This window comes from Poeciliopsis prolifica, unplaced genomic scaffold, assembly GCF_027474105.1.
Source record: "Poeciliopsis prolifica strain line A6 unplaced genomic scaffold, Auburn_PproV2 SCAFFOLD117, whole genome shotgun sequence".
Taxonomy (NCBI): Eukaryota; Metazoa; Chordata; class Actinopteri; order Cyprinodontiformes; family Poeciliidae; genus Poeciliopsis; species Poeciliopsis prolifica.
Window position 1 is genome coordinate 276,479 of NW_026562492.1, and position 16,482 is coordinate 292,960.

Below are 16,482 nucleotides of genomic sequence, written 5' to 3' on the forward strand. Positions count from 1 at the left end.
AAGTTTTTCTGTTAGTCACCTTGGCAATTACATGCAAATTCAGATTAAACCAGAATATCTTACAGAATATCAATTTTATCTATTTTTGTTGTAAAGCTTGAGGGGTTGAGCAGTTTTCACAAATTAATTTAAGTGCACTGAATCTAATCAATAAATGAGTGTAAATAGGTATGCAATGCACAAGCAGAGAAAATTGTTCCACAAAAGAAAGAACCAAATATTTAGTTATGAAAGCAATCTTTATATCTATTATATTCTCTTTGATTTAACCAGAAAAATCTAGTTCCTAATGTGCTATACTCTGATCACACCTGATGTGCCTGACCAGTTTGTGGTGACTATGGGGCTCTTTGGTATATAGATGTTGACTGCCAGTAATTCTTTGCTACTTTTGATTATGAAAAACAAACTGTTCCACCAAAAATGTCTCTACATAAGTTCCATGTTAATTAAATACAATACACTTTTTTTCTTATTTCTGCCTAAGAATGTTTTCAGACACAGCCTGTCAGATACAACAGGTTTTTAACAAAGCTAGACTGAAGCCAAGTACAAAAGCAAGCAGCCAAAATCACCTCTCCTATTCTCACTTTGGTATTCGCTGTAATCAGACAACTCTGTGCTGAATGCCTCCAGTGATCCGGGAGAGAGAGAGAGTGACTGCGAGCGATAAAGAATGAATGCTATTGTTGAAATCATTAAGTCTTCGTCTTAGTCCTGGTCTAACAAATATTCAAACATACACCCAATAAAGCACCCATCTGTTACCTGCACTTTATTTTTCAGTGATTAAAAAAAAAAAAAAGATACTTATCATTGTACTTTTCTGATAGGAGTATTCATTCAGTATAAGAGATAACTACAATGAAAGAATGATTATGAATGTAAACTAGAGAAGCGGATAAAAACAGTGGCACAATAATTTTACAAACAGTGTTTAAGCCACATTGCTGCTAAAATAACTGAGCTACAGATGCATTTATTCAATCACAGAAGCTACATTGTTGCTCCGAAGTAGACTTAGACTTACTTTATTGTCATTGCTCAAAGAAACGTAAGTAAAATTGGCAATGAAATATCATCGCTTGGCAACCAGATCAACCATAGAAACATACTGTGTTTTTTGTGAATGTTTGTTAATTCTTGATTGTATGTTTATAATGTCTTTTTGTTGTTTGGGTCTCCTTGTCTAGGACTACAGATGGAAATGAGCAATTATGCTATAATCTGGCTCATTTACAGTCTATACAATAGTGTTGATTGTTCATTAATGTGCACTGTCCTTAATAAAGATTAAAGATAGTGTGCCTATAATTACATAATAAACAAATTGTTAAATATATATAACTTAATATTTTCAAGCAGTCTTAGACAGTTTTAGTGATGGGATTGTTGAGCAGTCTGATGGCCAGTGGCAGACAGCTATTTCTCAGTCTGGCTGTTCTGCAGCGGATGCTGTGGAATCTCCTGCCAGATGCCAACCGGATGAACAGACCATGGAGGGGATGGGTGGAGTCAGAGAGGATCTCAAATAAAATAAGTGACAAAAATGGTTTGGATAGGGGGGGAGTGGAGACCCAATGATCCTCTCTGCTGTCTTCACCACTCTTCACAGAGACTCTCAGTCTGAGGCCTTGCAGCTTCCAGACCAGATGGAGACATTGCTGGTCAGCAGGTTCTCAATGGTTCCTCTGTTGAAGGTGGAGAGGATGGGGAGGGAAGCGAAGCCCTTCTCATTCGTCTTAGAAAGTGCAGAGACGAATGCTGTGCCTTTTTCACCAGTGAAGTGATGTGAGGTGTCCAGCTGAGGTTGTCTGTAATGTGAACCCCCAGGAACGTAGTGCTGCTGACAATCTCCACTGCTTTGTCGTTAATGAGGAGTGCCGTGTGGTTTTGTCTTGTCGACATTCAGGAACAGGTACTTTATTCTACACCAGTCCACAAGACGTTGTACCTCTTTTCTGTAGTTCACCTCATTGTTGTCCTGAATTAATCCCACAATTGTTGTTTCATCTGCATTTTTCATGATGTGGTTTGTGTTATACCTGGGACGACAGTCATGGGTCATCAGGGTAAACAGCACTAAGCTACATGCACCATGTTTTCATGTTTAAATGTACTCTAAATCAGTTGAGTTCATAAAATTTTACTTTAAACTGCGAATGTTGTGCTTTTAGTTGCAAAGTCATGTTTTTTATTACGTGTGTAATTATGGAGAAGTATTCTGTATTTTCCAGTCACACAGTGCCATTTTATAGCACAATCAAGTAACTATGTGTAATCCCCTGGGTTCCCAGAAATATTGTTGTTTTGAAAAATAAATTTAATGTATGCAACTTAATATCCTAAAATAAGATGTAATACCAAGTGTTTTGGTAGGAGTTTGAAATGAGCAAGAGTTAGTTAAAAATAAAAACAGTTGAAGTAAAAAGTATATTAAAATATTGTGTTCCGTCAATTTAAGAACAAATAATTATTGCATAGTTTATATGTAAAGTACAGCTCAACACGAGGTGTGACACACTGGAATGCTGTGTATGTTTTTTTTGTTGTTCTGCCTTAGGTCAGTTGCTATTGGGTGATTGCACTTTTCCTGAGTTGTGATTGACTGGGCGGCGGGACTAACAGGAGTACCGCGGGAGAGGAGAGCAGAACAAGAAAGGGAAGAAACGACGCAGAGACTCGGTGGAGTTAGCTGGAACTTTTGTGAGTCGTTTTGGTGGAACACCGGCTAAAAAGTGCCACAACTTAGATGTGCACTAGCACCAAGGGACAGCTGATGGACCGAGAAGCAAGTGGTGAGCTGGATGCGGAGGTCTCTGCACCAGAGCTGTGGAGAGGAGAGCCACTACACCTGCGTCGGGCCTGCTGTGCTTGGATTTGGCTGTGGTTTCCTCCGCCTCTACCTAAAAGGGCGCGGATTAACTGACTGATATCTGGTGAGATGAGTCATCCGGACCTATATACACCCATCACTGTGGACTGAGGACCAAGGGTGAGTGTCTTCAGTATCAGGCCTGCAACGGGGGTTCATAGACTATTTTGCCGGCTTTAATTTGTTTTATTTTTGGTGGGCCCACTGATTAAAACTGTCAATTGTTTTATATTATTGTGTTCAAACTAAAGGACTCTGACGTGTTTGGAACTGTTCAAAATAATCTAATTTGGGACTACACAAACATTGAAAAGAAAGGGAACATCCCTATTTATAAACCAGGTGGTCGAGAAAGCTTGTGGTATTTTAATGCATTTGTTTTGATACTTTCTGGTTATTTGAAGTTTAACAACCACCAAAAGGTGTTGTTTGACTTCTATTCCCTTCGCCAGACATAAGGTCTGCTGGTGACCATAGTCAGTGTGAGGGTATATTTTCACATGTGGTTTACTTTATTTTCATTCTGAAGTTTGGTAAATAAATACTTTACCTGAATATAGTCTCATCATTTATGGGTCAGACCTAGGCAGTTCAACTAAGTTTAATTCTTTATGACAAATCAGGACCTGGAGGTTCATGGGAAATGTAGTGAAACCAGTTTCTTGGGGTGTAACATTAATTAGAACCCAGAGCGCTAAATCTAACCCCACTTAGCTTCTCCTCCTTCCTCAGTCTGACAGTCATCAGTTCAACACCAAACCTTCAGTCAGAGCAGAGCAAACCCATTCCAATCCATGTCCACATTCTAAATGTTGCCATTGGAGATGGAGTAGCATCACTTGCTACTCCATTTGACCTACATATTCTAGTTTGTTCATGTAAATAATAAATCTTCACACTCCAGGGCAACTGCAATAGGAAAAGTCAACTGCTTAAGAATCGTTTGAGTGAAGAAGGATAGTATTGATTCAGTTTTAGGCAAAATAAAACCAAATTTAACAAATTGCACAAAAATGTCAGAATTTGCACAGACACGTAATATTAAAACATTTTATCAACAAAAATTTGATTTGTGGATTAGTTTCACTTAAGGCTTTAAATTGCAAAGTCAAATTTCTTGTAAGTCATATTTGATATATATCAGATTTTTATAACAATCGTGGGTTACATATGTAGCGCTTTCTGGTATCTAAGGATAATGGCCGCACAGTGATGTTGCAATAAAAGTCTCCAAAAACACAAACAAAGAGCAAGTTAGCACTAGTTATTGTTTTGAAAAAAGGACACTAGAGGAATCTGAAAAATCAATCAACACAATGGCAAAGTGGACAAGCTGAAAGCAATGTTTCTTTTGTCTTTATCACAGCCTCACTTACCATATCCGCTACATGAACTGTATTTTGACTCTTCCCAATTTCTTGGAATTATTCCAAATTTACCAGGGGTGACACTTTAAGAAGGTCCTGCTCTTTCTGACATTGCGCATTCAGCCACATTATTCTACAATTTTCAAAGACATTCACAGAAAGATATAGACAAAAGCAGACGTTGTGGCTCCTCTCTCTTACTCTGTTGCTCAGATATTTCAGGTGGTTAAGGGCCCTGCATAGTCAGGTCACAGCCAAACAGTTGAGGTTTTTATAAACACCATTCCAGGTAAATAAGGCACACTCTCCTGTAAAATCCCCTCCCACTGCAGTAAGACGTCATTTGTGGTTTACAACAGTACAGCAAACCCATTGATCATGGTAGACTACCAGTTTAAAAGTTTGGAGGAGAAAATAAAACATATCCCTGAAATTCAGACCAGTCACACAATAGTTTGGAATGCAGACGGGGATGAAACGTTTGCCAGGAGGTTGTGACAAGGAGGAGTGAACTACATGAGGCTGAGAACAAAATGTTGAGATTTTCACCAGGCAATTGTGACAACGAGAATCTATTTTGGTACATCGGCTCAACCATGCTGGGCCCATAAGTGTAAAAGAGAGAGTTGTGTAAAGAACTGAAAAAATTGTTAGGAAATCTTTGTCTAATTTTTGTCTGCATCTTGCTGACTGGATCTACAATTAAAGAGTGGAATGATGAATCCTTTCAAAGCAGAGTAAACAAGTCAAAGTAAGCCTATTACCATAATAATGTTCATAAAGACAAAACAACATGTCATTATGAATATCATAATCATCCAGTTGTTGGAGGATATTTGACCTCTTATTCAGGTCCATAGCCTAAATAAGTTTAAAGATGACAAATAGTGAACTAAAAATTTTATTCTGGTCTGATTTGACTTCACATAAACATCTGACATCAAAATCACATATTAAAAACAAGAACACAGTTCAGCATACTTCTGGGTTATCAGACCGGAAGAGGATAGATGAAAATGATACGACAATAACTGAACAAGCATGTTGCCATGGTTACATAATCCAGCCAAGATAAAACTACACTATATTGTAATCAACATTATGTGCTCACCACACATTATGTGTGTGTGCTGACCACACAAGAGAAACAGCTTACAGAACAGTTAACATCAACACTATTCTTGTTGGTTGTGACTAAATTTGACTTCAAGACAACAGGTGGATTCCAGCAGTGAGTCAAAATATGTCAAAGTTCTGAACAGACCAGTCATACCTTCAGTTGCTCGATGAAAGTCCTCACTGAGTGTACCGGTTACATCTGTCCAGAAGGTGTAGAGGATATCTGGCTGACCATCCTGCTATCAGACAAAACAAGTGAGACCCTGATATCTCCTCTTTCTTTTCTTTTCAAGAGTTTTTAAATCCTAGTGGCCTTTCTTGTGCTGAACTTGAACAGGAAGTAGGGAGGAGAGAAAGGAGGAAGATATGCAGCAAATGGCCTGAGACCTGTGTTGTGATCCACTTTTATTCACAAACTGATCAGATGTAATTCCTAAGCATTCCTTGTGCTGCAGACATCACTGCCAAACCTGCACTTAAAACTCATTGCTGTTCAGATGAGAACTGATCCCCACTACAGAAGCAAGACTTTAATCCTAAAGTCTTGTTGGAGTCGACCTCCAAGAGACAAGAGCTCTGAACCCTTTTCTTCTATCCTGCTGCCCAGGAAGACAATTTATTTCAAAACCTTCAAAGTGTTCACTGGAGAACTTCTAGGCAGCGGTCTGCGCACATCATGTTTCTGCGTTCCCATAGAGACGTCAAAGTCTCTTGATGCGTCTGTCTGCATAGGCCTATTGTGGCAACCTCTCCATTCCTCACCAAGACAGGTACTTTCCTTGAGTTAGTCAACCCAAAGTACCAGAGGTTCTGCTAAGAAACTTCAGCAGTTTACGTCTGCTGCCGGAAGAGAGTTTTTCTGTTCCATCAATTTTTGAATCTTTGGACATTGCTTTATCCAAACTGATAATCGGCTCAGAGTGAGATAGTTCCATTATCTGAGCTGAATTAAGTGTTTTAAACTAATGCTATTTGTAAATTGCTTTTCTGTTATTTACTTGCTTGGAGTTTTGCTGAACATATGATTTAATATTCTTATGTCATGTTGGTGGTAAGTTGCCCACATTAGATATTGTCTGCTTCCAGATCATTTTAAGTCAGGGCTACTTCAGTTCATTGGCTCTCTTGACCAATCTTGTGTTCCCACTTCTCTTCTTTTTTTGCTGTCCACATTCATATATCTCTTAAGCTGACTTTTTATTATTCAACTTTGCCATATCCATCACGAGAGAGTGAGTTTATCTCAGAATTGTTGTCTTGCAGCAAGAAGGTCCTTGGTTCAATTCCCATTCTGGTGTCTTTCTGCATGGAGTTTGCATGCTCTCCCTGTGCATGCTGGGTTTTCTCTGGGTTCTCCGGCTTCCTCCCACAGTCCAAAAACATGACTGTGAGGTTAATTGGTCTCTCTAAATTCTCCCTAGGTGTGTGTGTGTGTGTGTGAACACTCAGACACACACTCAGAATGTTAGCTGGAGATAGACACCAGCAACTCCAGAATCCCATATTATATATAAATACATACATGTATGTATGTATGCTGATGTAAGTAATTCAAACATATCTTAAATAACAAGCATGCACACCCAAATATGTTAACCTATAAATAATTTCTAAATGAGTTTTGATTAATTATTAGATGTTTCTAATATGTTGTCAATCAACATAATGTTATCCAGTTCATTAGCCAGGATTTTTATGAAAAAAAAAAAAATAGCCTATTTCTTTTTTTAACATGTGGTTTGGTTTGTAATTTTGTGAGATAAATTACAGTCAAAGAGATCTCTTTTGTAGTTTCTCTTATATTTTGACTTTTTTGTAAGTATGTTTTTTGTTTTTTGTTTCTTCGAGAGTTGCTGTTTTTTGAAATGTCGTTCTAAATTATAAGGAATTCTAATTAGGATTCTTTTATATATATATATATATATAATATATATATATATATATATATATATATATATATATATATATATTTATTTATTTTTTTCCCCCAAGTCAAGTCAATCTTCAGCTTCTCAACTGGAGACTTGAAAGACATGGACTCCTTCAGTGTTTTCTTAACAACAAAAGAAGGTTGGATCTGCAGCTCATTTTGGATTTGACACATGGCTTCTGAGTCTCAGGCAAGGGATTAAAACATGTCTGCAATAAATACTGTTGAACAATTTCTGCAAGCTGAGCCGACATGTTTACACCTTAGTGGAAAAAAACACAGGCTCATGTAAAGGACAGGGGAAATGGCGGTGCAGCTGTACTGCTGTGGAGCCTTGCATTTACACATGTCATTAGGTCTCAAATCACACCTCCATCTATGGGTAATTGGTGAGAGCTTTGTTGCCATGGTAACAGTCTCCCAGTCTGATTTCTACTACTAGGTTTTGTAAAAAGGGAAACGCTGATGATGACCACAGAAAGACTGCTATGGTTACCACTGAAACTATTAGAACTGTAACTTAAAAAGGTGTCAATTCTCTCCTTTTCTTTACAAATATCATTCTTTTCTAATAAACAATTCATGTTTAGCATATTAAAACATTATTTTTTGTAGCCGTAAAACCTTTAGTGCTCCTTTGTTGGTGCACTGATAGAAGGGGCAAACCAAACCACATGTTTTAACATGTTTTAACATGTGGATGTTTTAACATGTTTTAACATGTGGTTTGGTTTGTAATTTTGTGAGATAAATTACAGTCAAAGAGATCTCTTTTGTAGTTTCTCTTATATTTTGACTTTTTTGTAAGTATGTTTTTTGTTTTTGTGTTTCTTCGAGAGTTGCTGTTTTTTGAAATGTCGTTCTAAATTATAAGGAATTCTAATTAGGATTCTTCTCTAACCTGCAGTGTAAATGAGAGCAATTGGAGAAATTTTGGTAGACCAATCATTCGGGAGAAGGTTCTCACTGTTCCATGTGTGGATAATGATTTTCATTGTGGTTCTATGGATTCCCAAAGTCTTAGAAATTGTAACCCTTTACAGATTGTCAGTGATATTGTTTCTAATATATCAGGAATTTCTTTGTTGTTTCTAATATATCAGGAGACTCCAAAGAGCTTTACTCTACCAATCTGTCATTCTTTCATTCATACAGTTAAGCTGCACTGTAGCCACAGCTGACGTGGGGCAGACTGCTGCAGACCAGCAGGCCTGCTGGTCACCACCAGGGAGGGAGGTAGAGCATTTTGCCAAAGGACAAAATGACTGATACGGACAGAGCTGTGTTGTGAACTGGCAACCCACCAATGACATAATGAACTCCTATCTTCTGATCAACTGCTGCCAAGACCAGGCTTGCTCAGCACATTCATTTCACAAAGTAGAGTGAGTTTGTCACTGAACTGGAAAAGTGACTTCATTTAATGATATTTTCAAATTTAGTGACAAAATAGTAAAAATATAAATTCCAATAATAGATGGTTTTAGGAGTTAAGTTGCGATATTTTCTCAAAGGGCCACGTTGGTGTCCATAACTTTTCTAGCTGAAACTTGTAATACTGACTTGATATTAACAGCATTAAGTTTGAAAGACCATCTGCTCATACCTGCTATCCAAAGATCTTAAGGCAATAATTATTCCTTAAAAATAAATAAAAAATAGTTATAACAATGCAGGCATTTGTAGCATAATCATGTAACATGAGTTGTTCAGTACTTCCTCTGCTCATTATCTTTCATTGGAACCCTCATTGATGACTGTATGTAGAAGCACTGAGGACTTACAGTCACTAGATATTTGTCCAAGTGTCCCATTTATTTTTACATCCTCAAAAATAAACATGTCCAAAATGACATTTCTTTTTTGTGCTATTTTGATCAGTCTTAAAATCCACGAGCAGAATACTTTATTCTACAGATTTATTGCTTACCTAGTCCATACATTCAACACTCAGTCTTTATTTACAAGAAATAAAAATCAAAAATCTAGGTGAAGCAACATTTTTCAATTTCTTTTGTGTTACAAACATAATAGCTACAAACTACTTAAAGTATTTTGACTGCAAAATTAGAAAATTTAGCTTGTCATCTTCATAAAGAGACCGAGCTTTTGCATGTACTCCAAATTGTTCAAAAATAGCAGCTGATTTACATTGGGTATACCTTTTCAAACATTTTTGGTGATTTGGGGGGGGGTTTTAAGGGGTTAAAGCACTATGAGAGCACATCTGCTGTGAATTGAAGACGTTTAAATAAGCTGAGCTAAATTTATATCCCCGTAAAGTCCAACCATTAAGCAGACAATATGGATCAAAACCATAAGCAAAACACTTAAGCCCACTTACCTTGATGATCTCTTCCATAAAGCACACATGGCTGACAGGGTCTCTTTTCTTCATCAGTACTTTCTGTAGGTGCTGCACCTGTAGGGTGCAGCACACAAATTATGTTGATACTGTATAGTGATGGAAATTTCAGCTCTTTTCAGAGAGCAGGCTTTTGTAGCTTGGCTCCCAAAAAAGAGCCATCTCTTTTGGTTCCCAAATGGCTCTTCATTTCTGATCATCTGCAGCCCCATATATAAACATAACTAGACAAATAGAAATATTTTTTTGATATATCCTTTTGCATTCAATGTTCCCTATAAGACAAGTCTTGTACTTGCTTAATTTCATGTATTTGTTCTGTTACGAAAGCAGACATTCTTACTTTTATATAATATTTTAATCAAACTTCTAATTTTTAACAAAAACCAACAAACAAAAAACTGCAAATTTACTGAACTTACTCATAATAATAATTTATTATTCTACAATATCTTTAGTTTTCAGCCAGATGATGCTTCTCTTCTACAGGTGTCCATTATATTTATGGGTTTTGTCTTGACTGAGGGGACGGACTGTCCCCTCACCTCACTGTCATGTCTGCTCCCCCAAACCACTGTTTTCACATAATGGTATGATCCCATATTCTCACACGATTGGCCACAAGGCTGCTGTTTTAAATCAAAGCAAAGTTCCGCCATGAGCAGAGTGGATGACTCTGCTCAGTGGAGCCACTGAAAGAGTGAGAGCTGAGCAGTGAAAGGGAAAAAAAGTGGGGAGTGGGGAGCACACTCTGTGTGCGTATGGGTGTGTGTGTATGGGTGTGATTTCATCATAAATCCCTCCCATAAATAAAAAATGGCTCTCAGTGAGGAGCCGGCTCCTGTCATTCACTTCAAAGAGCCAAAACATTTGCAACTGACAAAGCAATATGATGAATTGTTTTTTTTAGCATTGAGCCAATAAGTGAATGTGGAGTCAGTTTGCGTGTGCATATGTGTACCTGTCTGCATGCAGCACATATTTGGTCCATTAGTTTCTCCAGGTTGGTCCACAGAGCAGCACGGAATGTTGCCGTGTTGCCTGGTGTAGGCATCACTGCTCTCCCAGGAGCTCCTGGAAGGAGGACAAGCAGTGTTTCTGTTTTTAAAATCATTCAGATCAGAGTCAAAATTTCCTTATACATAGCCCAAAACGTGCTTGAAATGTCAATTTTACTTTTCACATGTCCTCAAATCCTAAAAGCACACTGAGGTAATGGTAAGACAAGTGTGAACTAGTTTTGGCTAACTGAAAACCTTTAAAATAAAAGAACAAGAAATTTGAAAAATCATTTGGGTGTCCAAATGAATTGAAAACTGTGAATGAAGAGCAAAGATAAGATACTGTTGTTGCTGTGCACCAATTTCAAACACTTAGTATTTGTGGCAGCAGGACAGTCTATCTAGGCCTGGGATTGATCCAACTTCTACTTGTATGTAGGATGCTTTCTATGCAGCTTTAGCTCTAATACATTGTATAGTGTTATTTTCTGACAGGACCATCAAAATTATTTTACTATTTACTAACTCAAATATCAACAAAGACTTTTATCATGCATTTTATCATGTCTGACTACACATTTGGAAAAATAGAACGATAGTGGAGATCACATTAGTGTGAAGATAACATTTTCCCCTGGATTCAACAAACTATTCTCTATGGCCATGGTATAATATTCTGTTTTGGATCCAGCTAGCCAACTTATGAACTGGGCCGACCCAGAAAGTGCCATTGTCTTTTATCTTTCTGAAATGAGGACAATGTGCAATAAAACTGTGCTTAAGTCCAACTTCTACAGTACTTGAACCAGTTATTGGTTGATTCTTACCTCTGGGGTTGGTTGGTTGGGTCAAACCCTTGATGTCAATGGCTTTAGAGACATTATCCTTTATGCTGGCCTGATAACCCCCTACCACACAGTTGATAGTCTCTTTTAAACTGCCCAAGTTATAAAAAACTTGCAAAGCTGTTCCAACCTGGGTTGGATTCTGAGCAAAGAGAAAAAAAGAAGAAAAATATAAGGAATACATTGTAAACTGTGAGAAAATGGTAATGTAATTTTGATGCACTTCCCTCATTGGCCTAATCCCTATTCCTTCCCCAATCAACCACATGTGTGGGACCAGTGTGTGTGTGTATATATATGAATGACATGAGTAGAGTAATATGACTTGATTTCATTTTACAGACCTTGTTTGTTCATTGTGCATGCAGTTTTGTAGCGACTGTGATGAGTGTTGTGTTGTGTTTCTTGTGCCATTGCCAAAGATAAATTTACATTTTATGTATGTTTAATGGACAATAAAGGAGTCTAAATAAAAAAAAAAAAAAAAATATATATATATATTCATCCACTGGATGAAAAAAGGCTCAACTCTGGTGCCCTCCACTAATCCCTCCCTTCCTCATTTCATTAGCTCACACCTGACTATGCAGTGGGGTGCGAGGTGCAGGACTTTAATTAATGTCTCTTAAGAAACGTACATCTAAGAGTAGCATCTGGAACGATACAGCAGCATAAATTATGTCTGAAAATTGTTTGGTGAGGTTGCCATATTATTATTACCTGTTGGATCAGGTCATTGGATATGTCCACCTTCTTTCTCTAAATCTAATGATTATTGGAGGACAATACAGCATACAGACTTCATTGGTTGAATGTAGATTTTATTTCCACTTTGGTTTTATGTTGTTTAGCTTTTATTTAAATGCATTTTTTTGTTAACGGAGACCAAGAGTCCATTTTATTTTTCTCTTTGGATGTTTTGTTTACCAGTATTAAATGTTCTTTTGAAAATAAAGAGTATTTATTTTTGGCAGGATGTGCTTGCATTATTACATCATTACCATTATATCAGTTTAAAATGATCTTCAAATATTGTCGTTTCTCACAATAATTTTTGAGACAATTAATCGTTCAAATTTTTTTATTGTGACAGGCCTAAATATGTTAAAATTCTGGCAACCACAGCTGCTTGTATTTAACCATGAATTAGAGACTTTTTTTTTAACAGTGTAGTGTTATACTGGTGAATTAAATTGGTAAACCTCCACTGAAGGTCCACGTCCCAAATGCACAGCCTGCCAAGCATACCTCAAATCTACTCTACTGGCCTCAACAAAGATGTTGACCTACCACCAATTCATCATGAAGTTGAAACTTAGCAACTTCATTACAAAATAATGCTATAACTCGACTATTATTTTTGGGTACTCAGACATAACATAGACTCTCTTATGGACAAACTCTTGGAAAACTAATCATTTTCCAAGAGGTTGTGGTATTTTTTCTAGGCATTGTCAGTGCTTTTTTTTTTCTTTATGAGGCCTAAAAAACTCCAACATGGCCAGAGCCCATGTTCACCTTGTCTAAGCCTGATCCAACCTGACTCGTTAACTCTGATTAGAGACCTTTGATCAAAGTAATCTCGATATATTTTAAACTGCTACCAGTTTAAAATATGTCTAAATCTTTGACTTTGCTCTCTGCTGGCGTGGAAGTGTAACTTCTCTCATTTTTAGCTTCAGCGTAACATCTTCCAGCTCTGTTTTGTCACTTGTTTTAACTGTGGGGTAAATCAAGTGTGAATATTCAGGGTTGCATGTTTGATGGGAGCAGAGTGGAGTCACATGCACATTGATTCGGCATTGTGCTACGCTTGTTACAGCCTAACTTCTGCACTTTCTTTCCTCAGCAGGGTAAACTACCTCTATAATATCCACATTAACCAATCTTTATATTGTGTATTCTTGTTTACCTTTCTGTATGCTGGATTTATTGTAGGCTAATTGAAAATGCATCACAGAATCCCGAAACCGACCATTAAATTACTTTAGCCTGAAATGGCACAAATTTCACGTTGGCCTTCAGCTATCGAAGAACATTATCTCTATTGTTACTATCTAAAAGTACAGTCTGGTTTTTGTTTGTTTTTGACAGATGGGGTGGGTCTGGATGTATGGAGAGGACAACAAACAAGCAAGATTTTGTTTTCTCGGTCACCTGAACACCCATCAACAGGCTTTATGGCCTACAGGGTTTGTGGCGGCCTTAGCAGAGCACTGAGGTAAAACTAATTCTCACAGATATGACCCAAATGCTTATATAAGATACTCAAAGAAGTCCCTTGACTAATGGGAAAAGTGGTCTCTGTGTGTATGCTCTACATATATGCATGTGTATTCATATCTGAATACACATGACAAAGACACTCCTGAATCTCAAAGTCTTCTGTGTGATTCAGGTATCTGAGGCTGGAGTTTTTATTATTTAGCATAATTTGACCCACAATAACATGATGTCCTTGAGATTCTCAATTTCTTTAAGATTTTTTTGAAGAAGTTACTTTTTATGGTCATATTGTCCTGAATATGACCACATGGTCATATTTATTTATGATCATACACTCCTAAGACAAAAGGGATACTGTAAAATGTTCTGAGAGTTTGACTGGTACTATAATATTTTAATGGGTCAAATATTATACTAGTCAGCGACAGTCACAGTACAGTTTCCTCATATCAAGGTGCCTGACCCAGAGCAGAGGGACCTCCTCAGAAGTTTTACCTGACTTCCCTGTAGCACAACTGGGATTTAGGACAGAACTAGGACAGCCTGATGAACTCTAAGTCAGATGTTTTCTTTGCAGTCAAACCATTTCTGTGTTTGCAAGGAGGGGTTTTCCCTACTACATTCGCAAAGTAAATACATGAAAGTGCTTTTGTAACTTCAATGTTGAAAAAAATGTTTTGTCTATAATTTGGTAGTTGCAGGAACCCATTCTGCATGCACACTCCTCCCTATCGCGGATCTGGGACAACTGAATGCAGAAGTATGACAAGAATAAGAATTGGTTAATAATCAAATGACTGAGGGCAGTCAGATCAATTTATTTTGCTAAATTACTATTCTTGCTTAAAAAGTACAAACAAAAAAAAATTTGTTTTTTGGTATGAGGTGTCAATTTGTTGACACTTAGGGTCAACAAATTGACCCTAAGTCAGACTTGACACTAAATTCAGACTAACAGCTAATGAAAACTCCAAAAAAAAAATTCTCAGAAAATATAACAATGAAAATTAAATGTTCTTAGTAACACTGAGTCCTCCACGTATTGAACAATAGCTGCACTTAGTCCATTAATTAATCTATACCGCTCAGATCCACACCTTGAGACAAGTAGTCTATCTCCCTCAGCTATGCAGATGTCTACAGCACAATTTAAAATTGTATTTAATAATAACTTGGACCAGGTCGTGATCATTTACGTTACCAGCCTTTTTAATGACCTCTTTGTGCTATCAGTCACGGTGCTTCCCAATGGCTCTGTTACATCATCAACAAGCATTACCTTGGTTAGCTGGTAGACTACACATCTCTATTGTAGGCCAAATGCCATATATTTTGCACATTCCTAATCTTAACCAATAAATTAAAATCCTCACTTTCAAAGACTCATTGGAAGGAGAAAGATAATAAGTAGATATAATGAAATGTTTTCACATTACATTTGCTTTTATTTGATAAATTTTAATATTGCTGAATGTGGACCTGCTCAACACCTACACAGAGACTTGAGGACAAAAGCACAGCATGTCAGCAGCAACATGAACATTAAAGAGGCTGTCAAAAACACACACTTCCCTTCATGGGCAAGTGAAGGAAATCCACATAAAAGGATTTAGAGCTTTATTGTACATTTACTTTATGGAGCACCAAGGAGCCCATGGTGTTCTTTTGCTTTAAGCAGTAAAATACACAGACATTTCTTTAAAAATATTCTTTGGAACAACCAACTTTTATTCATTTAATACTTTCAAATATGAACCAAGTCTACGAGAATTTTAGTTTGAATGATACAGCCGAAGAAGTCGAATAGAAGCCTTCACACCCAGAGAGTAGAGACAGCAGCTGGGTGGGACGACAGAGCTGCTTGAGTGATTAGGTTGGCTTGTGCATTTACATGTGGGAGTTCTCATTAATATTCGTCAGGTCACAAAGTAAGCACCTCACAAGACTATTTAATTGTTTTTTGATGTTTTCCTTCACTTACTTTTACAAACATATTATTGGTGGATTCTTCCATCCTTTAGACATTGAACTTCTTAGAGGAGTAACATTTTATAACGTACCTGGATCTCCATGCCCTGCTCCAATAGTCTCTTGGCTTGGTTCTCTACCTCAAGCCTCGCTCTGCTGATCAGCAGCAGATCGTTCTCAATCACCTCTACACCGCTCAGATCCACACCTTGAGACAAATAGTCTGTAACAAAAAAATGAAAATGGTGATTAATTTGTACATTTTGGCGTCTAAATGTGGTGAAGCAGAGTTTGGATTTGATAGAGAGAAGAAATAAAGATGTATAAGTTAATTAGACTATAAAAAGTGCAGCAACCTGCACAACTAATTTATACACAGCCCTGCTTTATTCTATCAATCACATCCCTGAAGATTTGCAGTTGTAACAAAAAGGAGATGGAAGATGTTAAACAATAGCTCTTACTCTAATGGTGGTCTGAAAACCAAAGCAATAAAATCTTGATTAAAATATTTAGCAGGTTTATTTCAGACTCGGGCCTATTATCAAAGGTATTCAATTGATTCGGATCGGGCTCTGATTCTTGTTGAAGTTCAAACTGAGCATCAGAATTAATGAGGAAGAAAGTATGTTCATTTGACTTTCAATAGTTGCTGGTGCCACATAGACTGATATCAGTTCTTCAGAACCAGCTGAACTGCTGAGACTTTCACTCAGACATTTTTTAGGTTAACAAAGAATGTTCTGAAACAGAAAATAACATTCAGTGAGCAGCAGCTGTGTGGAT

General features: G+C 37.3%; 1 protein-coding gene across 2 annotated transcripts in view; it reads right to left on the reverse strand.

Annotated features, from left to right (window-relative positions):
* cog5 (component of oligomeric golgi complex 5) overlaps positions 1-16,482 on the reverse strand; it is a 64,087-nt gene that overhangs the window by 14,516 nt on the left and 33,089 nt on the right. The window contains exons 7-11 of one of the 2 annotated variants that reach the window (XM_055024235.1): positions 15,789-15,919; positions 11,485-11,644; positions 10,618-10,730; positions 9,636-9,713; positions 5,516-5,597 (exon numbers count right to left, since the gene is read on the reverse strand). In XM_055024235.1, coding sequence (XP_054880210.1) covers positions 5,516-5,597; positions 9,636-9,713; positions 10,618-10,730; positions 11,485-11,644; positions 15,789-15,919 — 564 coding nt within the window. Of the gene's footprint in view, positions 1-5,515; positions 5,601-9,635; positions 9,714-10,617; positions 10,731-11,484; positions 11,645-15,788; positions 15,920-16,482 lie in introns of both variants that reach the window. The other variant, XM_055024234.1, reaches the window with a different exon arrangement.